The sequence below is a fragment of the Rhipicephalus microplus genome, chromosome 2, assembly GCF_043290135.1.
Source record: "Rhipicephalus microplus isolate Deutch F79 chromosome 2, USDA_Rmic, whole genome shotgun sequence".
Classification (NCBI taxonomy): domain Eukaryota; kingdom Metazoa; phylum Arthropoda; class Arachnida; order Ixodida; family Ixodidae; genus Rhipicephalus; species Rhipicephalus microplus.
The window spans coordinates 130,697,492-130,715,795 of NC_134701.1; the positions used below are offsets into that span (position 1 = coordinate 130,697,492).

The following is an 18,304-nucleotide window of genomic DNA, read 5'->3' on the forward strand; positions in this document are numbered from 1 at the left end:
AACATTCATAACGAAGCATTGAACAAACCTCAGGGGTAGCTGTAGGTAACGGTGCGTAGAAAAAGCGGTCTGGCAGCCAGAAGAGCCCCGCTGATAGTGCGCAGAAATTTGGTAAAGGTCTCCATGCGGTGGAATGCTAATTTTTAACACCACGGCTGAACATAGGGAAACGCAACGCACCTCGTGTTCAGTAGCCCAGGCTGTTTTTACTATCTAGCCCGACCGCCATTATTTTTTGGCGCGAGCTTAAGCGGGAAACGCGGTGTTACAGCCAAGTACGGATCGTAGAACTTTCTCAAAATGGGTAGATGCTATATGGGCATACGTCAGTGAACCCACTCATGAGTCCGCTCACTCAGATCGAGCAGTGAGTTTGTGTGTGAGTGCATGGATCCGAGTAATATTTTAATGAGTTTGTGTCCTTGCGAATCCGGTTGAAGAAAATGTTCGTGATTGTGAGTATACGAGCGAGTTCGTCTCAGGAAAATTATGATGAGTCTGAGTGCCAGTGAGTCAACAGTGCAAGATTTATTTCTTGGGTGAGTTCTACCTCTTTTTTTGCCGACCTACGATCCTATTTTCAGCATTACTCTTTCCTCTCTCTCTCTCATCTTTATAACCTCTTTCCCTTTCCACCAGCGTAGGGTAGCAAACCGGGAATGTGCTTGGTTAACCTCTTTGCCTTTTCTCTTGCTGTTCTTCATTCCTACCTTCCTTCCTTCAGCATTTTATCACCTTTACTCTGATTGGTTGAAGAAAAGTTTCGTGTGAGTCCAGCTCAGGAAAATTTTGATGGGTTCAGGTGTGAGTGAGTCCTAAAGGCAAAATATATTTCATGAGTGAACTCCGTAAGTTAAGGCAAAATATATTTCATGAGTGAACTCCATAAGTTAAGGCAAAATATATTTCATGAGTGAACTCCGTAAGTTTTGCCCACCCGTGGCTATGAGTAAGTCTGAGGCTTGTGGTAAGATCTTCATCTCGCGGTTTGTTAAGCCTTTGATGAAACTGCATTTCTTATTTTGAAAACGCGCCAAACGGGGCGGACGCGTAACAACGACGCAATGTAAGAGGTAATCGCGGAGGCTGGTCATCATGCATTACTTCACTTCACCGAGTTCCGGATGGTGGCACCATCCCGCCGACTAATCGCACTGTGAGAGGGAAGTGTGAGATAAGAAAGGCACGTTTGTAATGCCTCTGCAGTGTGACCGTGTCACAGTGGATAGCGTGGCCGCCATCTGTTGTCACGAACCGAGAGATCGTGGGTTCATCTCCCGTTGATAGAACTTTTTCTGAAGTTTTCCGATGCCATCAGACTGTGTGCATTTCCTCGACGTCATTTCCGTGGCGAAAATACTTCACAGAAGTCTTGGTGGACCACGGCAAAAATACTTGAGTATAAGTACTTCATGGCGTATAACATTGCCAATAAGACTACAAATGACTTGCAGAGCACTTCCATCCCAACTCAGTCCAATATGATGTCAATGTATATCAACACTGACCACGCCAACTGCGTGGCATTTTTCGATTCGCGGCCTTCGCGCAAAACCCCCCTATAAGCGTTACGTTACTGGGTGTTATTTTTTCTCGCGTACGACCGTCAACGGACGTCTCTCCTTTAAAGTCTCTGGTGGTCTCACCGCACATCCGTCGGCTTCGGTGGTTGAGCAATTTTTTTTCGTACCTGATAAGAAGTCTTGCAATATCGCCCGCCTCAGCACCGACCTTTTTTAACAAGATAGGAAAGCCGTTTCTATTTGTAGCACCTCGAGTACGAAACGCTGTTGTGTACTACAGTACGTGTTGCTTGGTTGTGCGAAACGTTTGCATGCCCTTCTTACAGGCCTTGCTCTGTTCCGGACCAAACATCACTAGTGAACATTCGCGTTCTTACGCTTTCTTATGGCTACCTGCCTCTGTGGCGACACAGAGATTGCCCATTCTTGAGGTTTCAAGGGGTCCTGAACCATCCTTTGCGCTTGCAAAAAGGACATACGGCGTGAAGCAGACACCGCCATGAACAGCTCAGTGGCGGCCGCTATATAAAAGAGAAGGTTTTTTTTTATTATTATTCAGGGGCCGCGGCTCAGCCAAATATTTCAATGTGTGGTGAGGAGCGTTTACAAGCTGAGCGTGAAGTTTACACATTTAGAGCTTTTAGGCAGGCGTTCTGCATGCGTTGAACAGTGTCGCGGTTGTCACCGACGGCATGCCGATAGACTGTAAATATATTCAGGATCGATTGGCATTTGAACCCGGGCCCTCGGCGTGGGAGTCGAGCATTTCACACACAGATCTACACCGGTGCTCGAAACTCGTTCGCAAAAGATATATGTCCCTCCCTATACAAGCGTAATGCCGAGCAAGCAATTGAGCTAACCTATCTAGTATAGCATGGCAGGAGAATAAAATAACCGCCCGTCATCACACAATGCTGATTGCGCGACAAGTGTATAGTTTAATGCCTCCCACCTACTGCAAAGTGCTTGGCCATCATTATTCGCAATCATCAGACGTTTGCGGTGCCCTGCGTTACAGGTTTAAAACGTTACATCGTCCAAGTAGGATGTTGCGCCACGCAGTACGTATTTGAGGACGAAGCTACGGGCAGTGACGGGCCCACGACGCGGCTAAGGTGGCCAGGAGCCACCCGAACGTGGCGGAGAGGTTAGGCTTATCTGTCCGGACGTGGGAGTGGCCTGCTATACGTGCCAGTTCACGCCCCGACGTACCTAAATAAAGTTTCTCCGTACCATACCATCAGACATATGGAGTATTAATAAAGTGCGCGCAATGCCTTGCAGATATGCGTAGCGGGCGCCTCGATTAACCGTAGAAAGATGAAGAATGGCGTAGTAGGTGCTGTCATTTTCGTCGAGTCTCTGTTATCAAATCTTCACGTTTCCCTACGGCATTTAACCCCCCAAACTCAATGCTCGGTGCCAGTTGACTTAATTTTCGATGATATTTTTCCGAAAAATGCCAAGTTACTTCCAAAGCATGTTCTGGAGGCCCTCCTTCAAGACCATCTCAGTCATTTTCCTAAATACGTAGTAATTTCGACGGACACAACGCAAAATCTTCAGAAGGCGGCAGTAGGTATTTTTTCTCATCAGCTTAATTGGTCTTTTGCGCTCCGATTGCCTGACTTCACACCAATTTATTTCGCAGAATTCTTGGCTATTACATTGGCTCTTCGAAAACTAAATTATCAGCAATCAAAAGCTATTATTATTTCGGATGCTTTGTCTGTATGTACACATCTCACGTCCGCAAAGAATTTTCCTCTTCTCAGGATATTTTGGTCTCTCGTACCACATCGCCTATCGGAAGTTCGGTTTATTTGGGTCCCCGGGCATGCTGGAATTGAACTAAATGAAATTGCTGATTCGCTCGCTTCGGCATCTTCAAATTTCCCGGTGGTGCTAGTAGCTCCACAGTTTCCTTTTATTACTGCCGAACGAGTCAAACGCCTGTTAATCTTAAAAATCAACGAAACGTCGCTTCTACAATCTGAAGAATTTCGGCACTTGCAATTCACATGGAACACCACAAAATGCCTTTCCCGTGAATGTGAGGTGACCCTCACAAGCTTTCGCTGTAGAGTTCCCCTGTTAAATTTTTATCTCAACAAATCAGGATTTTCATTAACTAACCTATGTGTAGTTTGCAATGAACCGGAAACAATAGATCACTTTCTTCTCACATGCCGCCGCTTCGCCTCACTGCGCCGAATAATTCTTGAAAGACCGATTGGTATGCTCGGATTGCCAGTCAACACATCCAACCAATTATCGTTTGGAGCCAGTCAGTTGGGTGTGGGCCGCAGTGCTATTCTGTCAGCGCTACATAAATTCATTCAGGCAACCGGAAGGATACGCTGCTAGTGGTACTGCCAGATATATACAATTCTTTCTCCCCCTTCCTCATTCTTGTTAATTTGTTTTATATAATCTGGTTTATCGCATTCTTCTGCAATTTTTCACGTTTTTCGAAAGAACATTAATATTGTTCCTATCTAATTTATCTTTATTTTTTTGCGTTGTAAAAAATGATCTATTATGAGGTACAGTGTGGCCAATCCCCCATGTGGGTATGAGCCAAGATCTCCTAGGAGACAAGACAAGACAAGACAAGGTGCTGTCGTATACGTCACAAAAATTATGGGCTATGGCGTATACATACTGTTCATGTGATGTCACTTCCGCCATTGTCGCCATCTCCCGCTATGTCCGGGTACCTCGCTAGGTACATACAGCAGTTTGCGTGCTGCAGCGTGGTTTGTTGAGGGCTCGTCATCTGTTGCTGTGCGCGATGTTTAAAGAAAAGTCGTGTGGTTTTTCGTTGTGGTGCTTTAACAAGCTCATCGGGTCAGAAAGGCCTCGCTTGTTCACTCGATACAAGATCAGAAAATCAAAACGAGTGACACGTATACCAGCCACCGCATACACCGGCTGCCCGCCACGATCTACGAGGGCCCATTGTCCCGCTTTCACTACAAATTGCGTGGCTCAAGAATACGTCAAAGCTCTCGAGCCGCAATTTTAAAAGTGGATGAGTGAAGCGCACAGCTCCCATCGAAAACGAGTCATCGTGCAGAGCTGGGCAAGTTTACAGGAGATATATTATCAATAACAATTTTAATATATTGCTGTGGCCGACACCACCAAAGTAGCAGTGCGGCTCCCCGAGTGTTTTAAACAGTGCTTATATTGAGCGTTTTTGATTGGAATTTGTGGAAACAGCCGAGGAATATATTATGCAAGGTAGAGACTTCGCGTGGTGCGTGCCGCGCTGATGCCGGTCACTTTTCTTTTTCGCGTATGTTTTAACTCATTTTGAACCTTGTATATTACTTTTATTGTTGTGCGCTAATGTACAGTAGACTCCCCGAAAATGATAGAGACCGTTTTAGAGGGAATCAATCGACCAATTTTCAAAAAACCTAAGCCCCAACTCGAACCGGCCGGCTGTACTTCAAATCGCGAGTGAACGAATATCGTTTCACATCCATTTTCACAGCTTGTTTGAATGCAATACCCGAATTCCCGCGATCGCCTTCACAATTTTAACCACCTCTCTGACACGCCGATTGTGCACGCAGCGGTCGCGGACAAGTTTATATATACAGTACTTATTTCTGTTTGCAGGTACGTGCTTGGACGTAGCACTTACCCGTAATGAAGTTAGACCTAAACACGCAAATATCACCGGTTCTTCAAGTCGCTTTTGTTAATCTGCGCCAGCCAATCATATGCCGGTGCTTTTCGGAAAATCGCAATGTGCGTTCTCAATTTCAGGAAATAACTTTCGGCAAAGAGAACACCCCGATGCTCTACTCGCTCTTCGTGGACTCCTATATCAACTTGCCTCACTAGCAGCTGATAATTGCTCAAACTTGCATCGTTGGGCAAAACTGAACGGGCGCATGCATGAGGAAACAACACGGCAGCGGTCAGCCACGGAGTCAGTAGGTACCCGGGCATGTCGGTGGCACATTTCGGAAGTGACGAATCGGCGCTGCCTGACGCACGTGCACACTTTGTATTCAATACCTTGCGAAAAGCCAAAACGTCAAACATAGTTGGCCTTGCCCAATGCGCTAAGAATTTGCATTTGGCAGTGTCGTAATCATCGGTGATTTTTTTTTTTCAAGCGCGCTCTCTTAATACACTGGCACGTTTCCTCCCTTGCTTTGGTGGGCGCGGCGCCAGCTGCATGTCGTCATGCAGCAGATTGCTGCGATTGGCTGGCAGCTTACATAAATCAAGAGCGCCATTATACATCAGACGCATCTTTCTGCCGTGCGGTGCCGCCACGCGTCGGCGCCGTGGTCAATATTTTCTGCAGTGATCCATTCCTGGGGAAGTAAATTGCGATGCTAAGTTAAATGATGATTCCTTGAAAATGTGGTTCAGCCATGCTTTAAAATATGTTATCCAGCGCACTGCACCGCTAAATTAGTGGCTATGCTGAATGCTTCCACGCCACAGGGAACTATGATGATGGCAGTCTCTCAAACAGATGACAAGATGACACGTCAATATAATAAGCATGAGCTGAATATTTTCACTCTCAATCTTATTCACCAGTATACTACCATCGCTGTGAGCGGTATTCAAGTTCAGCGCACGACTCACCTGAATAAAGGCGTCGATAAAACAGTGTTTTTACGATATGCCACTCTATCCTGTATTCATGGAGTTTCCTAAAATTAACTATAGAGTGTATACTCTGGCGCTGGGATCGTTCAGTGGTCATGGGAATGGTGGGTAGTACATGGATTTTCTTAGTCTTTGTACATGCCTGCAGCAAATCGCACTTGTAACTTTGTTCATTGCTGTGTTTTGGTTTTGTTTTGGAGGAACGAATGCACCCTTTTGAAGTTCATGACCCTATTTGAAATAGTAAGCGGAAAAAAATAAGGTGGTGAAGCGCAACTGCTGATCATATGCCGATTGTTGTTTTGTGAGAAAACAGCTCTAAGCCATATGAACACACACGGAGCCAGAAGTACGACGATTAGACCACTTTGTATGCTACCCATCATTCGTGCTCGTAGAAGCGCCATGCATTGCAGCTGCCATAGAGACTACCACCAGAGTTTCCTTTAGTGTAGGAAACTCTGTGCTTGTATCACCCTATAGCTCTCAATTACTGGCCCATCTACGGCATGCCAGCTCAATGAGCCGAAAGTGTCAGCATACCGTTTCTTCCGCGTCCTTTACCAGGCGAGACTTGTTGTGCATTAGAAAGTGCTGAGAACAAATGAACGGTGCTGGGGAAGGAATCACATATACAACACAATAAGTGCATCAGGTTGGTAATAAGCTTTATTCATTACCACACCTTTACTCATGGCAATAAATAAACATGAGATCTTTGGTTCGGACAGCCATCCTGAGGTGTCCTTCAGAACCAAGGAACATAACAGTGAAATGTTTGCCAAATAGCTGCTGATGTTTGAGCAATTTTATCAATCTTTTGATCACCGAAAAGTAACGACGCATGTCTTCTGCATCACACGTTGGCACACTAGTCCAATGAAGAAAAAAAAATCATTCGGGTGTGTCACATATGCCCTAGAGTTCTAGAAGTCCTTCGCTGTAGAAGTACATAGAGTCATTCACAGTACAACAAAAAAAAAGCATTAACGTGCACTTTCCCAATGCACGGCTATATAAATAAAAATGCAGATAACGAGTGTTTTTTTGCTCCTGCGGGAAAACAGCAAGACGCTAAGATCCTAAATCAGAATGTGGCACATATTTGTGGCACCCGCACCTTGCTTATATTACACAGTTTGGCATATGCTGTACGCACAAATGTTCAATCACCGAGTTTCACAGCTGACGAACTCGACCACAGGCTTGGCCTACTAGTCATCTAGCATTGGCGGCTGAAGTAAAATCCATTCGATGCCGAGAATGAATTGCCGGCTCACGAAACCAACGAACTCAGCGAGCCCCACAGTTGACGAGCGCGACAGAGTTCTTTCTGCGGGGCACCTTATGATCGCCTTTGAAAGACTGTCCGGACGTCGAAGGCGACGACGAATCGTCGGCGCACTCAGCAGATGAGCTCCACGCGCTCTCTGTCAGAGAAGGCGATGACGTCAATGACGACGAGGCAGTCGACGGGCCCTCCTCAAAGCTCGGGGGCTGTCCTAGACCGGTGGGCGTCCCTTCGTCCACTGGAGACATTCTCAGGAGCGGCGGCGGCGGCGTCCTTCGCGAGCTCGCAGGTCCGGACGTGTCCACCGCCAGTCGCCTCTTCTGCGCGCCTCCGTCTCCGTTCACGTTCGACGCAGAAGAAGAGGCTCTCGAGTTGGACGCCGAGTCGGTGACGTTGAATATCTCGGTGACGCGGACCCGGTGTGTCGCTGCGTCCGTGTAGTAGAAAGCCATGAGAGCGTCCTTCTGCTGAGTCACGTCCAAGATGTGTTCGAGTTTGTCGGCGTCTTCCTTGCTCTGGCATCGCTCGATGCACTCCTTCTCCCAGGTGAGCGCCTGGTTGGTGAGCGCAATGGCGTCGACCGTGGAGTCTTCCTCGCGGTCCTCACTCAGGGTTCGCAGTGCCTCGACGACGCTCTGCCTGCGGCAGCGTTCCACGGGTCCTCCAACCACGGGGCCCTGCGGTCCAGCCGCGGTAGCGCCAGCAGCGGTGCCGCTTCCCGACAGGTTCATAGTGAAGCCGAAATTGAGCGAGCTGACCACGGTGGCGTCCTCGCTGCCCGTTCGTCGGGGCAACGCTATGCCCGCATAGGACGACTTGCGCTGCATCACGCGCTGACGCTGCTGCAGCCTGGGGTTGCCGCGAACCAGGTCTTCGAGGCTACGGCTGCGCAGGTCATGCCTCAGCATCGGGGCCGGCAGACGACGCGGAGGAGGGCCGGTCGGCGTCTTAGACCGAGGCTCCGGTTCGTCCGGCGTGTAGTTAAACTCGGTGATGTTAAGCTGGCAGGAGAATCGCGCGCTGTAGAGCGGGTGCTTGCTCTGCAACTTGGAAGTGAAGTCGCGCGCCAAGCCCAGGGTGCGCATGAGCCGGCGGCGGATTTCCCGGCGCATCTTGGGCAGCAGTTGCCACATCCTGCGAGAAGAAGCACGAGTGAGAAACTGACGTGATAAGCGGCTAAGCAATACAGCGCTTGATACTGAACAGATACGCCATGCGTCGTCTGATAACGTATATGCCTATATGCGCGTGTACAATGCAGATGTCCTCGCGTTTAACTTTTCTCGCACTTTCGACCACACGGAAGTGGGTTCAGCAAACCATGCTACTAAAATTTGCCAAGAGAACAAAGCTATGTAGCAAAGTCGCATCAAATGTTTCCCTTATCTCTCTAACTACAAAATGACATTCGAGGAAAATTAAGCAAGAGGCCACGAGAAACTCCGGCTTTTTCTCTTTTGCATACAACCAGAGCTGATTAATACAAACATAGCAAAACAATGTAAAGAAAGCCGAACCTACAGCAACAGCGTGCAATGAGCAAACTACACAAGTCGTAAACGGGGTTCATTAACCATCTATCACGCACCCATGGTAAGCAACTCGCGAGAGAAGACATTACGTTAGCAATCGAATTTGTTAAAACAGTCAGTGATTCCAGATATAACAAACTCCAGTTCATAAGCTGCTAAGACTATAGTCACCGAGATTTTTTTTTCCCCACTGAACAGACTTCTTTTCTGCAGTACGAACAACACTCGATCACAGCATGAAAATTTAACTTTAATCATTCGAAATACTTCCACACTTTTCACTCCAAGACCTCTGCGATAACATCCTCTCAAAAACAAAACCTTCCGTTGAGACAAGGGAAGTAAACATAGTGAAAAAATGGTTCCAAATGTGCATGTTAAACTGCAAATGTAGTCGAAAGACGATAGTCTTGCATCTGGAGAGAGTGAACAAAACGTTTATTTGATGTTCTGCGCAAGAAAATCGGTGAATGGTATTCTGGAGGCGCTGCGTTAGAGTGACTGGAGCGGGTAGCGGAGGCAAACGAGCGCATCGAGGCACGTTAGACACAAGCGCCATCTGGCAGTTATCTTCGAAAACGAAGGTGCTCAGCCCGCGGAGAAAGATGCGCGCCAGTTTCGGAGGTGATAAGGTGTAGAACGCAAAGCGACGGGCAGATGCCACCACCGTGACGTCGTAGCACAGCGTTGGAAACACCTCTATGAGCATCGCGTTGCACTGTTAGCGCAGCGCGATAAACGCTACTCTCCTTAGAGTTACTTGTGTGTGCCTCTTCCAGTATAAAGGCAGACATACAAAACTTCGAAGTGTTGTTATGGCGCCTCAGATATGCGCAATAGTTACTTTTTAATTGACAATCACACAATTATGAATGCTAAACCTTGAGCAATATTGGCGGGCGCTGCGAATGGGGTTGGCCATTTGATGTCGTTTGAGATATCATTTGGGGAGACGAACAGAAAAATGTACAGGCAGACAGACATACAGACCAAAATTTTTCCGTCGAAGGTCCCCAAGAAAGACTATCATCTTTAAAAAAATGTGGGTAGCCTACATTGACGACCTCACACGGCATTTATGAACCAGGAAAATGAGCGATGAACAGGCTGAACTTTTTTTTCATGCTTACTTGCAAATAACGACGATGGTAATGTCGATGGGCAGCACGTATGGAATGGTCAGTATGGAGAGAAGCTTCATAGGGCGGTGCCTGAAGAGCCAGTTGATCACTCCTTTGTTTAGCTGGTCAGACGCATCTTGGATAGCTGTACACAGAACAAAGAGGGCGGGAGTGAGAAATGAGATTGCGGACACCTTGAACGCGATGACTGCGCAGCTCCGTGAGCGAATATCTAACATATTTAGGTAAAATTACATGTGTCCAATTTATAAAACGAAATTTCGCAAGATATAGACTCCAAGTTCTTACAACGAAAAACAAAAAATATAAACGGGGCAGTACAAAATACAAAACTACAACCACACCCAGCCTCTGTTACACCCAACATACTCACACAACTGAAACGCCAATAAAGAGCTACCAATATCATGCAGCCCAATTTGTATATAACTGAATACAACAACGAGGTGCACTAAGATATTTAACAGCTGTCACAGAAACTTTCCAGTTGCATCCCTCAGCCCTCCTGCTGAAGGTAGCAAGGCTTCATGGAGGTCATGCCTTAATGGAGGAAGACTCTAAGGTTAGAGAGAAACGTTTTTTACGAAGCCATTTATAAGAAGTCCACTGGAGCTGGTGTAGGACAAGTTATATGGCGAATGCAGAGGGTGTCGAGGAAAGGTTAAGTAAAAGTGTTCACATGCTGTACAATCAGAGATGATGTTACAGGGAGCCCTTAGCACACCAATATCGGCTAAAAAGTACGTTTTCACTCTCAGTGACGAACGTATTTGTCCCTTGATTATATATACAGCATATGAAATGCCTTCACCATCTGACTGGTGACCTCGAAGCCACAACAGACAAAAGAACGCTACCAAATTCCGCAATATTGTCGAATGTCGTCATTTTTTCAGCCCTCAATGGCCCTTTTTATTGATCTAAAAATGCCAATGTTTTTTTTTTACATTATTAGCCGGAATAGCACCCTCACCAATCATGGGCGTGCAGCACGCGGTGATGGGGGAGAAGGGCATGAGGGCACTACATTCTAGAAGAAGATCGAGTAAAGAGGGTGTCTTTTTGTCCAGCAATAATCGTCATCAGGCTTGCCTGCGCTTCCTTTCTTGAAAAGTCGGCGCTGGCCACTTTTCTATCAAGAGTGCTATGTAATGCTGATAACACCATTGGTGACCTGAAAGTACCGGGCAAGCAGCGATAATGCAAGCAAAGGAACGCAAGATAGATCAAGATTATTGTTGCGGGACCAAAAGACGCCCTTTTTACTCAATCGTTTCTCAGGGTCTATCTTTCTCCCGCATAGTAACCTTAGGGAAGGAGGCCAAGGTCTGCCCTATATTTTTTTCCGTCAGACCTGTCCAGTCATTGTTCCCACACGGCCATCGACCAAAGGCAAGGCCATTCATTGTGAGATACACGTGATCCCTTCATTTTTCTCACTTTCGTTCCCAGTAAAGCATGTTGTGTTTTGGACTCGACTATCGAAAGAGAAGAAAGGGTGTCGTCGCTACGATGACAGATTGCGATGATAACACGCCTATGACAGCAATTAGGAAGCTGCAGCATTCACCGCATACGAATGTCAAGCTGGAAAACCACAACTCACCTCTAACGATGGTCTCGGGCAGACTGTCGGTGAGGGCGAACTGCTGACGCTGCTTGCAGCTGTGGCAGTTGTCACATGCCTGCTCGGCGTCCGAGTCGGCGCTCAGATCGGGGCTCGACTCAGGTTCTGCCACCACGAAGCTTGACTGTACCGCCAAGCAGCTGGTGCAGGAGATCATGTCTGTAGTACGGGAAAGGTACGGTTCGTTCAGGTCTGTCAAAGTGCATGAACGGAGTGACACGTATGTGCGTTCAGTGTACCCGAGAGTATGTGCAGCACCCCACGTCAGCAGTAACACGACCATTAGTGCACCCGCAATGGTATCTAAAAAAGTTTGGCATATATCTCAGTCGTCGGATTGAGATTGAAGAATGACAATGTCGTTTTCGCAACGGGACGCGGGCTATTTCACAGACGTTGCGCAACGATAGCCAAAGAAGCAGGCTTTATCCGTACTCGTCAAGCTAAGTTTTTATTTTATTTTTTTATTTCTTTACGTATTTTATTGTTTATATCAGTCAGATATATCACACGCCATTGTATAAGTGTTGGTAGGAGAGGTTAAGATAGATTTTATACCGGTACTTGTTGAAAAGTATGCTGATATAGGACTATTCAGATGTAGTGCAAAAAACTGGCCTTCGCCATTACGCCTATAGTTGACTACCATACGCACTGCATGGTTTCGATTTCAGACCGCCCCCATCTCAACCGCAACACGCACTCAACACGTGGTTTCCTTTGCGGTACCAGCCACTAAAGGGCTGACATAGCATGACATAGCGGTGTTCCCTGCCGAGGTTATCTTTAAAGATGCACCGTTGCGAAACGTTTTAATGCCACGAAGGGGCATTAATGCAGTGTGCACTTTATATTTCAATAGATATCGTGACCTTGATAATTAATCTGGCGGATGGAAAAATGTGAATAGGGGATATATATCTGCACTACCTTCTAGCACTGGGAGAGAGCACGCGTCCCGAGATGTTACGTGGAAATTCGGCGCGGACCCAGGCGCTGTCGCGGAACGGTGAAATAGAAATTTTACCTGATTTCAGCATCCGAACGCTGGCTGTTCGTATCGGAGAGATAAGAAAGAGCAGGGAAAGAAAAGTTAAAGCCGACGAGCCACGCGGCACGATATAAGCACGGCATCAATGACAGAAGATTTCGATTCTTTCTCAGACGTCACAATGCCTACGTTATGCTTTCGCTGCAAAAAGAACGGCTAATAAACGAAAGCCAGTAAGTTGAAGCAGATAAGGACATACGAGTGATAACCTTCAAGGAGGGCATACCTGAGTTGGATTTATCAAGCTATGTCTTTACCAGAGATAATTCTTTTTTTTCCTTAAGCAATGTTTTAGCAAGCAGCTTATCAATGCCTGCTGTGATTGCTCGTATTGCACTGTCATTCGACTTGGCGATAGCTCAAATGTACACTGCACACGGTGACGTCCTGTTGGCAATGGCCACAGCACATTGCAACAAAGTGCCACTGTCACAAAGTGATAACAGAGATTACAAAGAACAGCAAACAAAACGCCGATGCGATTAACTTACTGTGCTTTTGCAGGAAGCGAACAGCGTCGTCGAAGCCCTGCTGACACATTCGGCTAAGTATCTCGGGGTCGGGCGGAAAGAAGATACGGGCAGCCCTGTACAAGTTTCCCGGACATATCTGCACGAGAGGAATAGATAACAGTCGCTTTTATCTCAGTGTCCGCTTCGTGCGTTCATGCAACGCGCCACATATACTGCATGCGCACTTGTGGACGGAAGAAAGAACTGCACCAGCGATTGAATAAGGTTTCGAATTTAAAGCGACGTAAGAAATAAATAAAGCGGTAACTGCACACATCCCACTAATCGTATACATTTGTAACATAACGCTTTTCGGTTTTTCACCGAAGTAATCGAATTTTTATCTTCGACACGGGATTAAGCAAACATTAATGTTAGCGAATGTTTAGCCAAGCACTTATGTATACAGGGACGCGGGCGTGCAAGTTTTTTCACGGGTGCCGAATCAAACATGCATCGATTCAACGCAAGTCATGCTGTCTAAAAATAAAAGTAGAGCGCAAATAAAGACAGGACACAGGAAACAAGTAGACAGGATAGAATGCTGTTTACGTATATACCTGCTGTACTTGCTCAAATGTTTTGACAGGTGCAACTATTAGGAATAATCACGGTCACTAAAGGAGAAGCAAGCGTCAAGTCATGCAACTGAATTGAGGAAAGCTTTTTTTTTTCTTCTTAAAATATCTCGCGCGCCCCTCACGCCCAGATTAGCCACCCTCGCAGTCTCGGCCCACTCACCGATATGCTGGTGTTGCTGAAGTTGATCTGCGTCAGGTTGTAAGAGTCGTCGATGGGGCAGATGTCACTGTCGCCGGCGAACGGCGACACGGTCACCGTGTTCTCGTCCAGCGACGGCTGGTTGTCACTGAAGCCACCGTCCATGTACGCCTGCGATCATGCGCACCACGCACGTCAGCTCTGCATGTCACTCGATCGGTGCACGCACCGAAAGCGGTCTTCGCCGCAGGCTGAACTTACCACTCCGTTAATTTTCGGAGGCCTCAGGCCAGAGTAGAACGGTATGAAGCAGCTGCACTTCAGCGCCTGCAATCGAGAACGAAATTAGGCGATCTTTATAGACAGGTATGTGTACAGATTTATCTGTTGTGCGAAGTTAGCTGTATGCATACACGTTTAACGGCATGTTCCAAAAAAGTGTGCGAATGTAAAGATAGGGAGGTGTACAATTTAATAGACAATACGAGACGCACACGTGCCAAAGCACACGCCTACGTAAACGGAACAAGCACTCGCATGGCGCGAAATCTAAAGCTCTCTATTCATTCGGCCCACCATGCATGGCTGCGGTATACGAAACGCGGTGCACATGCATGACGGCTTGCGCAACACTTGAGACTCCTTGAATACACGCAGACCTTTCCTGCCACTCTTCTTTTGTTGTAATGTGCGCACACGGAAAAGCGCACTGCACGATGTTTGGGGGAACCAATAAGACCACCATTACTCGAACGTGACTATTATAGCTATATACACTACTACACTAGGTATTGCGGAGACGATCGGCTAATGTTGTTACGCGCTACTCTTCGCCCCGAGTGGCGTGATAGCAGAGTTTATACGGACCAAAATAAGGAAGAAGCTGGCGCGGTCGCTTGTGCCAAAACGACGATATGCGATCATGGGACACGCTGCATATGTATTGCGGTAGTTACGCAGTTCATTCTGACCACCCGGATTGCCTTATCTTACACACGTATGTCTGATTGATATGTGGGGTTTAACGTCCCAAAACCACCATATGATTATGAGAGACGCCGTAGTGGAGAACTCCGGAAATTTCTACCACCTGGGGTTCTTTAACGTGCACCCAAATCAGCACACGGGCCTAAACATTTCCGCCTCCATCGGAAATGCAGCCGCCGCATCCGGGATTCGAACCCGTGACCTGCGGGTCGGCAGCGGAGTACCTTAGCCACTAGACCACCGAGGCGGGGCTACACACGTATGTCTGACCACAGGTATGTTTATACATTTCCGCTTTATCGAAATGCGGCAGCCCAGGCTGGGAGGAAATCGAACCTCCAACGATGCGCTTAACGAAACAACGCCATACATCATCTCCAGGAGGACTACCAGTAATTTATTTATTTCATTCTGTACACCATCTATCACAACGGAAGCATTGCAGAGGGGAGGTGTGTTAAAACAAAAGAAAAAAAAAGAGTGCAGTATTAAGGTTTAAACATGTAAATGTGCGCTTTTGCCGCCGTCTTATAACTTCGTCTGCGAGCGAATCGACAAACCTCAAGGAAAAACAAAACACAGGTATATAAGGCCACCTGACGCTGCAATATATAGGTCAAGATCGACAAACGGGCCGATGCGCGGAGTTGCGCGTGAATGTCGCGTATTATCGATGTTTGGGAGAGTGGCCGAGTGGTAAAGCATGTCTTCAAACATGGCAGAATGAAGTCCGAGAAGGCTAAACTACGCGGCTTTATCCACTGTCCTGCCTGTGTCACTACGCGATGGCGACTAACATGCATGTGCTAAACGGCGCTGCCGGTTATACGCACGACTGTATAATGAAATCATGGCATCCGTGTCTCTAGACAGCGCGTACGCGCGCTTATCATGCTAAACCTGAACTAATTGCCGAACACGACGAAGGCACATCAGATGTACCCATTTAAAACACACCTCCCGAGATATATGCAACTAATAACAACTCGCAACTATGTGGAGGCTATAAGGAGAGAGTGCGTTTAGTGTTTGTCAGGCGAAGATTTGAAGGACTTGTCAACATTTATACGTGCCTCCTGTTGTGGCGGACGTACAGCGAAGTCTCCGTATAGCTATTCCCCTCGTCTACGTTTACGGGTGTAACTTGCGTACAAATGAATTTCATGGACGATTGCTATGAAGGAAGTTTTACATGCGCTTGAAGAGCATCTATACTGTGTTTGCAATCGCAGTTGGCCTGAAAGCAGTGACGGACACATGCATCGAAGTGCGACACGTATTTCGCGGGCAGATGATCTGCACCAGGCGTATTTATTGCAGCTTTTCCGTATAATATTGATAAATGAGGCGACCGCGGGGTGTAAAGAGTCGAAGTATTTGCTTATTGAACTTACGCGTAAATTCCTACAGGGCAAGAGTCGGAATGAAAATAAAATGATCGTAAATATGCTTCAGTAGAGCGAGGACAATGTAAAACTATAATGTAAAATTATAATGTATAATGTAGGCATGTAAATATAATGTATAATGTAGGCATGTAAACACTATATGAGCGCGTAGATGGCAAAAGGAAGGAAAAAAAGGAAAAACAAACGAGCCTTGCCAGACAGCGACGCATTTTCTGAGCAGCACCGTGAAAGCGCTTTATAGTTAACATTCGATTAGGGGTATTTTGCGGAAGAAAAGATGTTGCGAGCCTGGCCTCTCAGCTCATCAAGCCACGCGAGCCCTCCTGATATGCTGCGCTACGTGCGTTTCAAAAGGTTGTGTGCACTGACTGTTCTCTTTCTTCACCCACTTATTACCCTCTCCATTTGCAGGGCATCAAGCTGGACGTATAGTCAATAGTTAACATCCCTGCCTATCCTCCGTTCTTTCTCTCTCTCTCTTTTATTGAAGATTGCACGCCGCGGAGTGCACTTGTATCTAGGATGGCGCTGAAGAGGACGTAAAGAAAAGAAACGACAGGAAAAAAAAAAATAACCGCATGATTGGCCGCACACCTGCGTGACGGCTTTCGCGATTTGTAAAAAAAACTTAAAAAGAAATATGTACGGAAGATGATCGGGAATGATTACGTAACCTGAACGCCGTGCTATGCGGTATTCTACGCCCGTCACTTCCTGGCGATCGTAATAAAAGCAACGTAAAACGGACACGCGCGAGGCTCTCGCGACGTGGCTGCTGCCTTTTACGCCGACGACAGAAAAGAGCCTTGAAAAAAAGGAAGACAGGCCGACTGGAAGAAACGTCGGTCTGGTCACCGTCAAGAGGCGATCATACGACACACTCGTCACACGCTTCGTCAAAGGAGCTCAAGACGGTAGTACGAAGCCGTGGTGGCTAATTTTATTTTATTATTATTTTTTTTTCTTCTCGCTGTGCGATGTTGCACGGCCACAGACAGTCTTACAGCTCTTTACCGAATGCACATTCGCGAGAAGTCGAGGCTCGTTCCCAGAATCTCTAACTCTCAACAATCATACTATTATCATTTTTTTATTTCTTTATTATTACAATTTCGACACATCTCGCGTTGTGTGCGAACTAACTTTCTTTGTGTTCATGTATGTATGTATGTATGTATGTATGTATGTATGTATGTATGTATGTATGTATGTATGTATGTATGTATGTATGTATGTATGTATGTATGTATGTATGCATGCATGCATGCACTGTTCACGTCACTATGCTTAGATTGTGTTTTCTTCAAAAGTCACGCATTTTGTCGCAATTTCTTCCTTAGTAATCATTTTCTCAATGTGCGCCTGCGCCAACGTTCACACAGGCATTGCAAGGGTGTTAGTTTGGGCACGTTAAATAAATGCTTGATCAATTACTCAGCCCTTACGCAGCCTTGATCAATTACGGCAGGAGAGTCTTTGCCCTTCCTCGCAAGGTGCCAAACAGAGCTCGGGGCGTTGGCTCTCAGATTATAGTGCAGACGGGCTCGTAATTCCCGGCCTAGCTTCTTAAGCCTATACATTTATACCAACACTAATCCGAACAGCTCTTGCAGGCACCACAAACGACTTCGCCAGCTTATAGACCACATGCGCAGCCACTCATTATGCGGTACGACCCAAACGAATGAAGTCAAGTGGCTTTCCGCAATCAAAAGATGCCGGGGCTCAACCGTGGGCTTTTCAGAGAGCCCACGATGCGGCAGTCGGGCTTGGTCATGACTGTCTTCAACGTGGGATCGCGGCCCGCTCAGTCGTGCACACCAGGACTTTCAGTAAAGCTTTGCATCTATTCATCCATCCACT

At 46.8% G+C, this 18,304-nt stretch overlaps 1 protein-coding gene across 2 annotated transcripts in view; it reads right to left on the bottom strand.

Moving 5' to 3' along the window:
* Window positions 1–6,821: 6,821 nt before the first annotated feature.
* LOC119170731 (1-acylglycerol-3-phosphate O-acyltransferase PNPLA3) overlaps window positions 6,822–18,304 on the bottom strand; it is a 60,730-nt gene continuing 49,247 nt past the window's right edge. The window contains exons 3-9 of one of the 2 annotated variants that reach the window (XM_075886800.1): window positions 14,307–14,372; window positions 14,067–14,216; window positions 13,305–13,422; window positions 12,790–12,813; window positions 11,742–11,921; window positions 10,124–10,259; window positions 6,822–8,595 (exon numbers count right to left, since the gene is read on the bottom strand). In XM_075886800.1, coding sequence (XP_075742915.1) covers window positions 7,464–8,595; window positions 10,124–10,259; window positions 11,742–11,921; window positions 12,790–12,813; window positions 13,305–13,422; window positions 14,067–14,216; window positions 14,307–14,372 — 1,806 coding nt within the window. In that variant the 3' untranslated portion in view covers window positions 6,822–7,463. The remainder of the gene's footprint in view (window positions 8,596–10,123; window positions 10,260–11,741; window positions 11,922–12,789; window positions 12,814–13,304; window positions 13,423–14,066; window positions 14,217–14,306; window positions 14,373–18,304) is intronic. The other variant, XM_037421980.2, reaches the window with a different exon arrangement.